The 15602-nt window shown below is 41.6% G+C and overlaps 1 protein-coding gene across 7 annotated transcripts in view; it reads left to right on the top strand.

Annotated features, from left to right (window-relative positions):
- RUNX1T1 (RUNX1 partner transcriptional co-repressor 1) overlaps positions 1-15602 on the top strand; it is a 142930-nt gene that overhangs the window by 71447 nt on the left and 55881 nt on the right. For 5 of the 7 annotated variants that reach the window (XM_040493958.1, XM_040493960.1, XM_040493959.1 and 2 more), the window contains 2 exons: positions 10220-10357; positions 12404-12645. In XM_040493958.1, coding sequence (XP_040349892.1) covers positions 10220-10357; positions 12404-12645 — 380 coding nt within the window. Of the gene's footprint in view, positions 1-8066; positions 8092-8521; positions 8547-10219; positions 10358-12403; positions 12646-15602 lie in introns of those variants that run through there. The other 2 variants (XM_040493964.1, XM_040493963.1) reach the window with 2 other exon arrangements.

The raw sequence follows: 15602 nt of genomic DNA, 5'->3' as shown, positions 1-15602 counted from the left end.
GAGAGAGATGACATTTCTTAGGAACTTACACACAGTGGTAATGCCTGGCGTCCACTGGTATTCACATGACCAGCAGTCCTTTCCACACTTTAGGAAATCAGTAATTGATTTTTCTAGCTACAACCACCATTTGGGTACTTGTTAATGTTTAGAGTGTTTTTTGGGGGGGTGCCAATTGGTTAAGGCAATCCACTCTTCATTTTGGCGCAGGTCATGATCTCACAGTTCGTGAGATCAAGCCCCGCAGCAGATTCTGCACTGATGGCACGGAGCTGGCTTGGGATTCTCTCTCCCTCTCTCTCTGCCCCATACCCCCCTCCCCCCAAATAAATAAACACTTTCTAAAAAAAATAGGGTGCTTTATCTTGGGGTCCACAGCTCATCTTTGTCAAAAAATGAGCAGAGTGATCGAAACTATTTCCTGCTTCTACTGGTTAGCATTTTCCCCTCCGTAAAGTGGCGTCTACTTTGAACACTTATGCTGTCTGCCTCACTCAGCCTTTGCCCCCTTCTAGGTAACCATAGTTCCTAATATGTCTCTGGCTGTTTTGTCGGAAACTGGCTTTGTTTTAGTCTTCGCTTACCTTCTTCGTTCATTCAACAAATCAAGTGGCTGCTATTTCAAGCACTCTTCTTAATGCTATGGAGGCTGGACTTAACAAACAGGTAGAAATTTCTGCATTCGTGAAGCTGACACTGTGGTTGGGGAGACACTCAAAACCAAGATAAATGTGTCAAGTGCTAGCTAGATAAATGCCATAGAGGAAGGGAAGGGAAATTCCCATTGTTCTCCCCGTAAGGACATGACCCAAACATTATTGAAGCTATTTTTCTAGAAATCGTGATAGGTTATTATAGACGCATCTCATTCTTCTGCCTGTTTTCCATCTTAACCCAAGTTCATGCACTTTAAAGGCATGAAGCTGGTCTTCAGACTGTCATCTCTGATTCCAGATAGCTGCTGGCCCAGCGGCTTACTGGCTCATTCCACAATGAGTCCTTGGCCTTGCTCTCATTAGTGCAGTTTCCCAATGTTTACTAATGACCTGTCTTACTCTCCCGCTTCCTCAGAGCTGAGAGTTTACTTATTTTAGTCATTGGGTTTCAAACTTTTGTATTTTCTACCCGTTAAGCTTACCAAATGAAATATGTAGAAGCCCAATCTATGAAAAAAATATGAAAGGTCTTAATGGGACGGAAGGTGTTTCGGATGAAGCCAGAGGCACCTCTTCTCATCCCTGCTCTTTCAATCTGCATTGTCACCTCCAGGGACTCCTGCCATAGAGCCATTATTTTAGTATGGCGCTGTGATTTTATGATAACGGAAGTGTTCCAGGGCCGAGTTCCCTAATAGGGTAGGCACAGCTACCTTATTGAATGTGGCTAGTGTGACTGAGGAGCTGAGTTTTAAATTTTGTTTAACTTTAATTAAAGTTTACATGCTCACAGGTGGCTAGTTACAGTAATATTGGAAGATGAAGTCCTCGTGTAACGCTCTCAGTTTAACATTAACTGAATGTGTCTTTATTTCAGTTTTCTAGATCATGTAAAAATAACATTAGTTTTAGAAGGTAGTGGACTCTTGAGAAGGTCTGGAATGAGTTCTGGCTTGTAACCTTGGACAGATTGTCCAACCCTTCTGGGCCTCAGTTCCTTTTTATAAGATGGGCAAATTTGTAGTACCTTTTCATTGTGAGATTTAAAATGAGGTAAAGCATGCAGGGCATTTGGTACAGTGCCCAATGCTTGATTTTAGGTGACTTATCCTAATAAGTTGGTTTTTTGTATGTTTGTTTTTTTGCTTGTAAAAAGAAAACATGCTCATTGTAGAACGTTTAAATAAATGAGAAAAATAACAAGAAGAAATTAAAAATAATGTGTAATCCCACCATCCATAGACAAGCAACAGAAAAGCTTGTGAAATGTAGAAAACATGTGTTTTTGGTTCATAATATGCTTTTCTCTTTGTTGTGAATGTGCATATGTATGATTGTGCTATTCTTGTAAAAAAGGGGAGCTTTTGGAGGCTGTAGGTCTTATGTATACAGATTGCTTTACAAAGCCTTTTTTCTAATATTATATAAAAAGCCTTAGGGAATATGTTTCCATTACTGAAAAGCTGGTGAATTCAGTGATTTACTACTGTTTTGTTTTTTTTTTTAGATTTATCTTTGGTAACTTAATGTTTTCAGAATATAGAAATTCTATTTATTTATTTATTTATTTATTTATTTATTTTAATGTTGTTTTAAATTTATTTCTGAGACAGAGCATGAGCAGGGGAGGGGCAGAGAGAGAGGGAGACACAGAATCTGAAGCAGGCCCCAGGCTCTGAGCTGTCAGCACAGAGCCTGACACGGGGCTGGAACTCACAGACTGTGAGATCATGACCTGAGCTGAAGTCGGACGCTTAACTGACTGAGCTACCCAGGCGCCCCTAGAAATTCTTTTTAGAATTCTTTTAGGATGATAGAAAAAAGATGGAGGTGATTTTAAGTTAAAGCTCTTAAAAGTTCTGGCGTCTCAAAGTTGTCATGACTGTAGACATGCCTTATGACATAGTACTATGTATTCCTTTAAAATACTACATTTATTGAGCACGTTCGCTGTATCAGGCACGGGGCAAAGTGCTGAGAATATAAAAACAAGTCAGATGTCATCATTACCCTTGAATAAGTTATGACCTAGTGGGAGAGACCGACTTGATTCTAAATACAGTGTGGTCAGTGCTGTAAGAGGGATCTGGACCGGGTAATAAGGGAATAAAGGGCCTTCCTGGCCAGCTAGGGATGGAAGGGTTGTCAACGGAGGGTCCCTGGCTGAAGTAATACCTGAAAGAAGATTTAAAGGAATGATGGACTTAACCAGGCAGTGCTGGGATGAAGAAGAATCTAGGGAAAAGAAAGGGTGCAGTGTGAGGGAAGCCTGTACGACCTGGGGGCATTGGGAGAGCTGCGTTAGTTCGGTACGGAGTTCAGAGGTGGGGATAAGAGTGGAAGGGAGAAATGAAGATGAGCCTGGAGCAGTTACAGAAACCAGATGGGTCCCAATGGTCTTTCAGTGCCTTATTAAGGCACAAGGCCTTTATGTTTCACATCGCGAAAGGTCTTTGAAGAGTGCTAAGAAGAGAGGAGTAAGGTCTCTGATCATATCTTTGCCATACGTAGTGACATGATGGTGTGATTTGGACAATGGCACAGAGATGAATAGTACACGGCAGGGAGACCATCCAATGGGTTGTTGATTAGACCAGGTGAGAGATGATGGATGAGGAGGGTTTGAATCCAGGGTGTTGAAAATGAGTAGCCCTCTGGATGTTTGGGTGCGGAACTTGGGAGGGATGGTAGGCCTAGAGGTACAAGTCATCGACATAAGAGCCATGGGGTGACTGTCACCACACAAATGAAGTCCCTAAGGAGAAGGTATAGAGAGAAGATTTCAAGAGTAACTATGAAGGAGCATGGGGGAAACTACCGGTAATTATCACAGTGGTGAAGAAACGTCAGAAGGAGCAGCCCGGACGTCCTGAGAAGAATGAGAGCGTTGGAATGCTGGGATCCTGGGGATAACAATGTTTCCAAAGGGAGGAAGTGGTGAGATGCAGTCAGATTCTACAAAGATGCCAGATAAAGTATCTGGTGTTTCTTGGATTAATAATGAAGAGATAATTGAAGAGTTTCAGTGGGAGTTAGGATGATATCTTGATGCTACACTCCCAATATTATTTTAGTGTGTATTCTTTGGTTTCAAGTGTAGGTTTTAGGCAAAGGAGGGATTGATTGACGAGGTTCTGTGGGCTGTTTGGAAGATCACGTTGTAGGAATTAGTAGAATGAAGAATTTCGCATTATCAGGATAATCTCTTGCCATTTTTCTTCATTTCTTTCTGCCTGTTAGTTGCCTTCTTTTTCACATGGAGGGCAGTAGGCAGTACAGTCTTCTACCTCTGGAGTGAGATTGTTTTTCTGCCTTCACATCTGAAGGTAAAAATGTTGGAGAATGACTGAGATTGCCCATCTTGGACAGCGTGCTGTGCCGGAACCAGCTGCTGGTAACCTTGGTACAAGGTCATGAAAGAACATGGTGACTCCCAAGGTAGTTATGGGATTAGAGGTATGACAGGTCCCAGTATGGGGAGGAAAACTTTCTAGGAGTCCACTGGAAGTTTGTGAAAGATGGAATGGGAAATGAGGAAGGAAGGAATGTGAGTGTAGAGTACTCTTTAAGAACCTGGACTATCAGAGTGAGAGTTTTGATGGTAACTAAACAGGGACAAGTGGACATTGGTAGGGTTGTTTCATAACCAGATCATCAGTGGAGATTTAGTAATGAGGATTGAAAAGGTATTTGAAAACAAGAGATAGATGTTAATTGTAGTGTGTGTGGGAAAAGATTTCTATGCAGACACATTCTTGTGGACATAGATATTTATGTGAACAGAGGAAGTCTGGTTATGATCACCAATTTCAAAATAATTTTGTGGTCCCTTTATTGTCAGATTTATGTTCTCTGGGTAGTCTTCTTTGTCTTTGAAATGAACATAAGACCTATCTGTAGAAAGAAACCAGAGAGTGTTAGAGTTTGCAGATGATCCCTGAAGTTATATAATCTAAGATGCTTAATTTTATGGGTAAGAAAAGTAGACTCCAAAGAAGAGAAGTGAAGGAATCACAGATATAACAGTACCTACCAGAAGAAGAGGGTCTGTTTTAGTCCTTGGGTCTCTGATCAGTTCATGAGGAAGTCTTTCCCAAAACTTCCATAGACCTCCCTGGATGACCCATTGTCTAGAATCGGACGGAGCACAGCACTCACCTCTGAAACCTGTTGCTGATTAAGGGGAGCATGACAACTTGATTAAAAGAAGAAGGATCTGCTCCCCAAGAATTGTGCACCTGAACAAAATCAGGACTTCCAAGCAAGAAAGAAGGGAGAAGCGGTGTTGAGTAGGAGCTCCAGGATCTGTGACATAAGCTAAAGAGTCTGTTTGTATTCTGTGGGCAGTGGGACCTTCCCAAAGGTGGTTTTTTGTTTTTTTTTTTTAACGTTTATTTACTACTGAGAGACAGCACAGAGTGTGAGCAGGGAAGGGGCAGAGAGAGGGGGAGACACAGACTCTAAAGCAGGCTCCAGGTTCTGAGCTATCAGCAGAGAGCCCTACGTGGGGCTTGAACTCACAAACCGCGAGATCATGACCTGAGCCGAAGTCGGATGCTTAACCAACAGCCACCCAGGCACCCCCTTTGCATTTAAAAAAATTTTTTTTTAACGTTTATTTATTACTGAGAGACAGAGGGACCCAGTGTGAGCCGGGAAGGGGCAGAGAGAGGGGGAGTGGACCTTCCCAAAGGTTTTAAAGCATGGAATAGACAAGATCATATTTGTGTTTCAGAAAAAAAAAAATCTTCATAAAACACCTGTGATGAAGTAACAGATCATTCTTACACTTGCCTAAAACGACATAAGTTGATCACAGAGTTGAAGTAAATTTCAGATCTCCAGCATGTTCCCATATTACCTGCATTCCACTTCCTAATCATGTATTTATATGCTGTTGATGGTTATGTATTTGTCTTTTAAATTAGGCATTTAAAAAAACTGCCATCAAATTGCTTACTGTTTTCATTGGTTGGAGTGATTGGATATATAACACACACACACAACTATTGTACTCATAGGCTGTGGTTGGAGAGATTGGGTGTAAACACACACACACACATGCACACACACACACACACACACACACACACACACACACACACACACTGTCGTACTCATAGGCTGTGGTAAATGCTAAAAGGCCAAACAAGCATGATGTGGTTGGTGCCTTGGGCACCTGGGGAAAGCTATAAGAGGATCTGTAATGGGCAGTGAAGAATGGGATAGGTGGGGCAGATCTTTCTAGATGAAGGAAATAAACAGTATAAAATGAAAGGCAGAAAAGCCAGGGAATGCCAAGGTGCCCTGTACAGATAGAGCATAGACCCGGGGGGAGGACATTGGAAATAAAGCCATGAATGGATGATGGAGAGGCAGGCACAAGAGAATGGAGATCACATGTGCTGGTGCCTGACTTGAGTAGGTACTATGCCAGGGTCTTAATGAGGCAGAGAGGGGTGTATATCAGTATTCTTCTTATGAGGAACTCAGGATCAACATAACTTGCCTGAGGACCCACTACTGATGGCTGAGTTTACATTCGAAACCAAGTCTGTCTTAACTTGGAAATTTGTCTGTTATTCCAAATAGCCTTCCACTGTATCATTCCATTGTGCTTAGAATATTAGCATTTGACTTTTATTCTCCTGAGCAGGAATGAACATTCCAGAAGTGCTCAGCAGGGAAATGAGATGGCAGCATTGTGGAGGCTGGGTGGCCACCATTCTAGTCTGCAGGCAGTTTCCTTTAACATCTCACACCCAGCCACTGGAGTCACTAAATGATTCTGTTGTCAGGCCTGAATTTGCCATATTTTCCATAGAAATAAAAATCAAAGTCTGTACCCACTTTTGTGTTTCCTTAGCTGCTTTCTCCTTTCTGGTAGGAGTACTTCAGTTCCACTTGGGCTTACTCCTCTTTATTGTGTATCTTGTAGCTCCTATAGCTAGCACTTACTCAAATTAGACCAACTGTACCAACTGCTAATTCACCGAGAGGTTTCTCGATCTGTCACATCTGGGATGTAGGTATTTCTTCTATTACAAGATATTTCTTCTATTATAATTGACATGATGAACTCTGATAGAAAAAGACGTCCCGTCTACCAATCCTGAACTTTCTATTTACAGTAATCATCTCTAGAAATAGTATGTAAATAAGGAAAATACAGAATGCCTATTCTCCATACCTTAAAAACACATCTGGAACTGTTTGAACTAACAAAAAGTAAAGTAAGTGTAACGGCAGATTATGCCATACCTTTCCTTTTTACTTAAAAAAAAAAAAAAAAAGAAAGAAAAAGAAGGAAATGGAAAACATACCCCTTCTAGAAGCCTCTGACACTGAATTGGATATTGAAATGGTATCAGTAATGTATTTATATATGCCACATTTTCTTCCATGTTTCAGCCATCTTTGGTACATATGTGTTGGATATTTGCCATGTGAGTTGAAATGTTACCACATAGGGGAGATCTTTATTTAGTAGTAGTGTGTATCATTAAGGTAGAGGCAAGTCAGTCCTTTTGATTATACATACCTTCCTGCTCTGATAGATTGTTTTTCTTTTTCTTTTTCTTTTTTTTATCATTTTGTGCCAGTCTTTCAACTGATGTCAGCATTCCCCTGCAGCAACTAAAAATAGAAATTACATCTAGGAATAATTTTCATAAACTTAAAAAAATTGCATAAGAAATATTATAACTTAATATTGGTTTTACTGTATCCTCTAATTTGAAACGGAGAAGAAATACTTCTGTGGTTGAATCATAGTTCTTTTGCTGTTTGCTATAAAAGTTTCAAGAATATATATTTCAAAATGTTTTGCTTTTTTTTTTTTTTTTTTTTTTAAGTAATCCAAAACAAATGCAACAGGACTCAGCATACTTGAAACACATTTTCTGAATTTATCTTAAATCTCTCTACTCCAGAGGGTTTGTGTGTGTGTCCGGGTTAGTCCTGGCTGGTAACTTCACCATCTCTCCTCGTCCTGGATTGATTGCACTGAACAGCACGGAATGAGTTACATATGGTCCCACTTTGTCTAAGTTTGTAGGACCTCTGGGTTGGAACTCCATTTGATCAGAGTGGAGCTAACTGTCGCCGAAATTTGGCTATTCCGGCCAGAATGCATATAGTCCTGTTTAGAAGCAGTGGTGTTTTTGCAATGCTTTGGCTCAGTGGTTCTTGTTCTTAAAGTATCCATGCCGTTTCGAGGATTTAAAAAAATCACTCCTCTACCTTTTATCGTCGTCGTTGTTGTTGTTGTTGTTGCTGTTGTTACTATTATTAAGATCCTCTTAAGTTTGAAGAGGACACCCATTGTCGATTTTATCGTCTATTTCCTTTTCTCTCAGTGTCAGCAACAAGGGTAGACAGACGCGGGTTTCAGATGTGTTTTCCAGTTTAGGTTCTGCTCAAGAAGTACCTCCAGGTAAGTAAGGTGCAGGGGCCGTGCCCACTAAGGCTCAGCGTGTCCGGGTGGACGAAGCCGCCTGGGGTAACTTTCTCTTCATTTGGGCTCTTTTCTCCCTGGCTGCGTTTTTCCTTCCCTTGCTTTACTTATTTATTTTTTCACGATTCCCACCCCTGCCCCCTCCCGCTCTTCCTCCCTCTGTCTGCACAACCACGTGCTTCAAGTCTGTGTATCTGGACTGCCTTCTCTAACAGTTCAGTGTGAGTGTTCGCAGAATGAAAACCAGATGGACCTGCAGTTCCCACTGTTATCTCCCAGCCGACTCTGGCAAGCCTCCCTCTATCCCTCCTTCCTTGGCATGACAGAAATATTTGCCTTTATTTAGGGAGAGTTGTATTTGCTGCTGTACCTCTTCCCTCAGCTGCAACATAAGCGGAAAGCTATTTATTCCCTTGTTGCTGAGGTTGGTTGAGGTGAGTAGACCATGCAGCGAATTTAACTATTGAAGAAGCGCTTTTAAACCTGCCTGACTTCGGTAGTTTTCTAGACTAAGTGAGTTACTGATCCTGGGTGTTACAGTGTTCTGGAATAGCACTAGGAAGGCAAGCTTTTAAGGGGTGAGATCAAGGTAGAAACGCTCTCCATGTGGGTTTTTACCACATTTCACTCAGAACACGCATTGACTAAAGGGGCATTCGTGGTTCTCCAGCGAGCTGTCAGGGTGAAGAAAAAGAGACTCTGATATTAGGCTATCAAAATGCTCTTATTAGAATGATGATTATTTTCATTCTTTTATCGCATTTCCCCTGTTACGGCATCGACATTGTTTCAACTTTAAAATGTTATGTTCTGTTGCAACCCAAGTCTCGTGAAATGGCTCTGAATAAAGGTGTGAGGTAGGTTTGGAGTTGCCAGCATAGTGATTTGGATTTTTCACTTAAAAAAAAAAAAAAATAGACATTTAAAGTCAGTGTTGAGAATTTCTCCCCATGGTTATCATAGTGTTTTAAAAGACCCACTCTTGACCAGTAGTCCCCGTGACTTGACTTTTCCAAAAGTCCGAGTGGGAAATATTTGTACCTAAGGCTGCATGAGGGGCCTCAGACATTTTTGGTGTGTGTGTGTGTGTGTGTGTGTGTGTGTGTGTGTGTGTGCATGCGTGCGCAGGCACACAGTGCAGGTAGAAAATTGTATTCTAAAGAAACAAAACTCACTTTTTTATTGGAGATCTGTTGCTTCAATAGATTTGACAGAGAAAAAAACAGCTCAGAATTTCAAAGGCAAAGCATGCATAGTAGAAAACAGTCTTGAAGCTCAAATGTTCGTTATTGGGTAATCAGGAAATTTCTCCATATCTGTCACATACTCATGAGAAAATACAGAGAGGGCCTTTCGTTCCTTTTCATTTGCTATTTGGGGTTTTTCCATTCTCATTCCGCCCGAGGTTATTAACTGAAGGATTGGTCTCATGTTTCTAAGACGGTGGGTCACAAATCACAAATTCTGAATAAACAATCGTGTAACCTCATTGTGTGAAATACAGCATTTATGTAGTGGGGCGTTTTCCTGCAGGGCAGAGGAACATTGAAGTGAGGAGTGTATCTGGGAGACATAACCCGCTTCTCCTGATGGGCCAGAAACTAAGCACAGAAAGGGCATGGCAGGTGTTACAAAAAAAAAAAGTCCTTATAAACATGTTGGCTCCTATCAGTATCTCACCTGCATAACAGACCTTCAGATTTGTGTTGTTCCTCACTAAAGGGTTTATTACCATTTTACTTCCTCATCTATTTTTTTACCTCTTGCTAGCGTTGGCTTCAGCTTCGAGTGAGGTTGTGCCGTTGGATATAACACTACCAAGGTAGCATCTGCCCAAGCCAGAAATAACAATAGGATGTAAAATAACCCAGTTACAAATGAGGTCCTGCCATCTGTGCTACACCTTCTTAAGTGGGGTTTGGATGATAAAGTCCTGATTTAAACTTCAGTAGATCAGCCTATTTTATTGAGAGGAGATGTCGGATTTCTTCTGTTCACTTGCTTGTAAAAAAGATGAACCCCACTTAAAAAAAAAAAAAAAAAGAAACAAAAAGCAACGAAGGTGCTTAAGGAGTAAAATAACCTGTTCAATGGTGGCGTCCTCCAGATCGGACTGAGAAGCACTCCACGATGCCAGACTCACCTGTGGATGTGAAGACCCCATCTAGGCTGACTCCTCCCACCATGCCACCTCCCCCTACAACTCAAGGAGCTCCGAGAACCAGTTCATTTACACCGACGACGTGTGAGTAGACACTTCTGCGTTTCCCGTTTCCATTTTGAAGTCTAAATTCTTTTTTTCCTGCAGAAGTGAAGCCCCTCCCCCCCCCCCCCGGCCGCCGCCTCTTTCCCCCAAATCATTTAATTGCCAGTGAGTAGGTATTGAGCCTGCGCAGACGTACAGCATCTTAGGTATAATTTGTATGACTGCCAATATTTGCCTGCCTTTCCATTTTTGCTTCACAGTTGTAGTCTGCTTTGATTTCCGCAATGAAGACTATTGCATTCGTTTGGGCTGCGGCTTCATTTGTTACCACCGTAATTTTTAGTTTGACTTAATGTGTAGCTCCTTACTTTAGCTTGTACATTTTGCCTTGGAACATGTTAATATCCTACAATTATTTCCAGGTTGCTTCTGGTCTTCTAATACCACTTTCTTCTGGTATTTACAAATAAGATTCAAAGCTAGCAGCCTTACGTGAAAAAGGGGTATTGCTCTGGGCGACAGTCACATACAGAAAACTTTCTGAAAGAAGGAGCATCTTTCTTGTCTTGAGCCTGTCAGACTTTTATTAAACCTTTACTCGATTCCAACTCGGCTCAGGCCTTGTGTCCTGAATCAGTGGCGTGTATTGGCTTTCTGGGTTGTCCGAGGAAAGGACAGAACATTCCGAAAGAACAGCCACTTCCCTTCCTTTCCTGTAGATTCCAGCAGGGATAGTGGATAGCTTTGTTTCCATCGGTTTCAAAGTCCCGGGTAAAATTGTCCTAAAGGATTTGTGAAACTAATAAATGCTATCTGTTGCAGATAGTACTATTTACAGATCATGTGTCATCAAGTCTGTATGAATGAACAATCACAGGCAAAACTAGATCCATGGGATTATAAGGGATTGGCAGAATACACATCCCAGGCTGTTTATGCGGCGTGGCGCTGCCACTTAAAGGCCTTTCCAAACGTGTAAGGAACAGAAGGCTGCAGCGGCACCAAGTTGCGACCCCGTCATCTCGTATCTGGTTTGTCGTTACCCAGAGCCACAGTGATGGGCACATGTCTTCTGTGAGAGGTCCTAGTGAGCAGTCATTTCATGACAGGTTGCTTTGATGCTCGTTTGGGACAAGGGGCTATTGTATTATCTGGAAACTTTTAAGAATGATAGAGTGCTTCAGACATCTTCAAACTCCTGTTGGAGATAACCTGTCAAAATTACATGCAATAGATGAGTTGGATAAAGTGGAGTTGGTCGAATTTATTGATTTTAATATGATAAAATCAACATTTTCGTTAGTGAGAGATGCGCAAAATTCTCTAGTCTTGTTCTTACGAATTATCTCGGTGTTCAGATACATTTTATCAGAAACAAAGTTGTCAAATTACCGCCAATCCACGCTATTAGTTGGGACGAGATGTCCCTTTCCGATTTCTTGAACTAACTCTCTGATAATTACCATATCCATTTGGCTTCTTATATAAAATTTGCATCTTCCCTAAAGAAGTGGTTAAGAAATATGAGGGGGAGAAAATAGCCTTCTAATTGGGTGGTATAAGGTTAAAACTTGAAAGTCCTATTTCTATAAACACAGCTGTCAGTTGTGTGTACAAAACATGATTAAAAATGTTCAGTGATGAATTTAGTCTCCACCAAATGTACACTTTCTCTAGGGGAACAGTTTAGAGAGGAACGGTCCCGCTATATTGATGTCAGCCTGTGACAGAAGGCTGACATCCAAAAACGCTGTTTGTTCCGTGTTTGAGACATTTCACGTGGTTGGCATATGTGTGCACGGGAGGCAGGGCTGTCCCCGGGTTACAGCTGACTCCCATGGGGGCTCCGCTTCTGCGTGGAGTACCGGCACGCAGTGTGAGGAGGGGAGAGCCATCCAGTCCTAGAGTACCTGAACCCGTGGTACCCCTGGGAAGCCAAAGCCTTTGACAGAAAAGCCCCCCTGGTTTCCCAAACCACAGGATCCTCCAGATTTAAAGGGAACGAAACTTGATTGTAATTTCCTTGTGCCTTTTCCCTCTGCGTTGATTTACTTGTTTTTCTTTCTTATTTTGTGCTCTTGACAGTAACCAATGGCACGAGCCATTCACCCACAGCCTTGAATGGCGCCCCCTCGCCGCCCAATGGCTTTAGCAATGGGCCTTCCTCCTCTTCCTCTTCTTCTCTGGCTAATCAACAGCTGCCCCCAGCCTGTGGCGCCAGGCAACTCAGTAAGCTGAAACGGTTCCTTACTACCCTGCAGCAGTTTGGCAATGACATTTCTCCAGAGATAGGAGAGAGAGTCCGCACGCTCGTACTAGGACTGGTGGTAAGCAAACGGAAATTAGCCCAGTTTTCCGGGGGTAATGGGAGAAGGTGTGTATGGGAGACGCGAAATACAGACTGTTCTCCCAACCGTTTTGTTCGCCTACCTGGAGATTGCATGTAAGTCTGGTAATTCTGTAGTAACCGGGTTCTCAAGTCTGCATTGGGTATTGGTCCCCATCATGGTTTCTTTTACCATCTGACAATAAAGATATGGTGACACAGTTTATTATTATCTTAGCCATAAACACATGTGTGTGTATAAAATGCAATAGGTATACGGTCTTGGCCTGACGAGTGGCTTTCAGCAGTGACAAAATGTTTTCGTTATGTTAGCGATCCATTTAATCTAGCTAGGGTGCTCGTTTTGACATAGTTGCTTTGAAGGATTTTTATCACTGGTCTAAGATGAACAAGAGTTTATAACGAATAACGTACTTCTATGTGTTTTCATTTTTGAGGCCAATAACATTTTTTAAAAAATTTCCTTGTGGTAAAATACACATAACGTAACATTGACCACTTTAACCGTTTCTGGGTGTGCAGTTCAGCGGCATTAAGTACCTCCATGTTGGTGTATATCCATCACCGCCACCCATCTTCAGAACCTTCTTCATCACCCCAAACTGGAACTCCATACCCATTAAACAGTAACACCCCAAGTTCCCCTCCCTCAACCCTTGGTAACCACTGATGGTTTGTTTGTTTTTTTTTTTAACAATTCTTTGTTAAAGGTAGAATTCACTTAAACCATTCATTTGAAAACAGAAGTGTTGACTTAGGCACATTGTGCCACACTCTGTACATTATCACACTGGAAATGAGCACATGTATCATTTTGGGGGGGGGGCCTCCTGAATCATTTTTGTATACATACTGTGATTTTTTTGGTACAGGTAGAGGATTTTCATTTAGGAAGGACAATTTTCCCATAGCAAACAGAGTCAGGGAGAAGCTGTGAGTCACAGGTTCGATCCTTACGGTAGACCTGAAATTCAGGTGACGGGCCCCTGTTTGCTTTCTCTTGAAATAGATCATTCGTTTGTATTCCGTGGACTTATGGGCAAAGCCATACTCGTTGTGTTTTGCAAAAGAAGCCCCCGGATTAAAGCCCATGCGCGAGTCTAGTACAGTAGATGATGCTTCCAATCACAATAACTCACATTTGACAGATATTTTGCAGTTCGCTCTTTTAACCCTTACCTCCCTGTCCTGAGTGCTCTAAGAAAAAGCTTTCACATTTTCCACAGTCTGCCAGCTCCAACTGGCGCTCTTCCCTGCCGGGAAGGTGAGGACCACAGGAGTGTGTCAGCTTTGCCACAGTTACTTTTGTCAATCACTTATCTTTTTCCTTTGTCGTTCTTGAGTTTCGCAGAGTAGACTTTGCAACTAGCAAATAAATTAGACCCAAGAACCGCAAAGTAAATCCAAAGCAGTGATTGTGTCCCATAAATAGTGAAAATGTTCTTTGTAACAAAAAAAATGTTTTTTTTTTTTAATTTTTTTGAAAACTGCTTTATATATTTGATATATTCTCTAACGGTGGTTTCCGTAAGTTCCAATGTAGAAGAGTTTGGTAACTTTAAGTAAGTTTTCCCAGATGTTCAGTGGCATACTTTTGAGTGCAATACCTCTTTTCAGAGATATATTTATTTAAAAACCTTCAGAGGGTAAGTTAGGGGAAGACATTAATGATAGGTTAGGGGAAGATATTAATTAATAGTGCTTTGCGTGGAATCGGCAGGCAGTGAATGAATATTTGTCAAATGAGTGAATGAATAGAGAATGGATGTTGTTTTTAAATTTTGTTATTTGAATACAGTTGACATGATATCACTACATTAGTTTCAGGTGTACAACATCGTGATTGAGCTTCTCTATATGTTAGGCTGTGCTCACCGTAAGTGTACCTAGCATCTGTCACCATATAATACTATTATCATATTTATTATTAACTGTATTTCCTATGCTGTGCCTTTTATTCCTGGGACTTCCTCATTCCATAACTAGAAGCTTGTATCTCTTAACACCTGTTTGCCCATTTTGCCCAGCTCCCCGCCTACTGCCTTCCTTTCTGGTGATGAGCAGTTTGTTTAATAGAGAATGGATTTTTTTTTTTTTTTTTTTTGGGAGCATTTGACTACAAGCTTTTATGTATGCCATTTTATCTAAATTCTGGGACCTGCCCTTAGGGGTAGTGATTTTATATACATTTTACATGTGGGGAAACTGAGGTTTACGAAGTAAAACACACAGGGCTACCCAACTGAAGTGACGGGCCTGTGATTTGAACTCAGACAGTCAGTCATAATGAATCCCCTTCTGCTGTTATTTAGATGGAGTTAGACAATCTGTCAGGAGGAACAGGCTCAAGGCACAAAATAACTGGCATGGCTTTAGAAAACCGGCCATTGAAACAAAATGAAAGATGAAACAAATAGACTCCCTGATCTCTGTTACAGGTAGGAAGTTCATGGTTATTCACAGTTTCATGTGAGGATGTTTTGAGTTTAGAGGTGTAAAAAACTTAGAGTTTGCTGGCCCCACACTGAATCATGAAAAGGAAAAGAACTGCACAAGAAAGTGGGTGGAGGCATATTTTGAAGGAGTTAGGTCGCCAGTACCGCAGTTTAGTCAGGCCTGAGGGTAATTGAGGTGTTGAGGAAGTTGAGACTGAAGTTTCTAGTTGTGAATCTGCCACGACACTGAGGAAGACGAACCAAAATATGGTTAATGTACTCAACACCCTTACAGTAGGTTGGTTGTCTGTTAAGTAGATGCTTTTACCGATACGTATGGCCTGCTCTAGGACAGCGGCCCTGAGTATTTGGGGGCTGGCTTATGTGGCGTAGGTTAGGACTAAGTGCAAGTCATTCTGTGCAGTCCCATTGGGGTTGAGCAGTACGTGTTGCCTGTAGGGTAAGTGGAATATCTTTGATAACCAGAGAGTGTTTTCACCCT

This window comes from Herpailurus yagouaroundi, unplaced genomic scaffold (assembly GCF_014898765.1).
Source record: "Herpailurus yagouaroundi ecotype Mexico unplaced genomic scaffold, PumYag 186, whole genome shotgun sequence".
Taxonomy (NCBI): Eukaryota; Metazoa; Chordata; class Mammalia; order Carnivora; family Felidae; genus Herpailurus; species Herpailurus yagouaroundi.
This window is presented reverse-complemented; position numbering and strand designations above follow the sequence as displayed.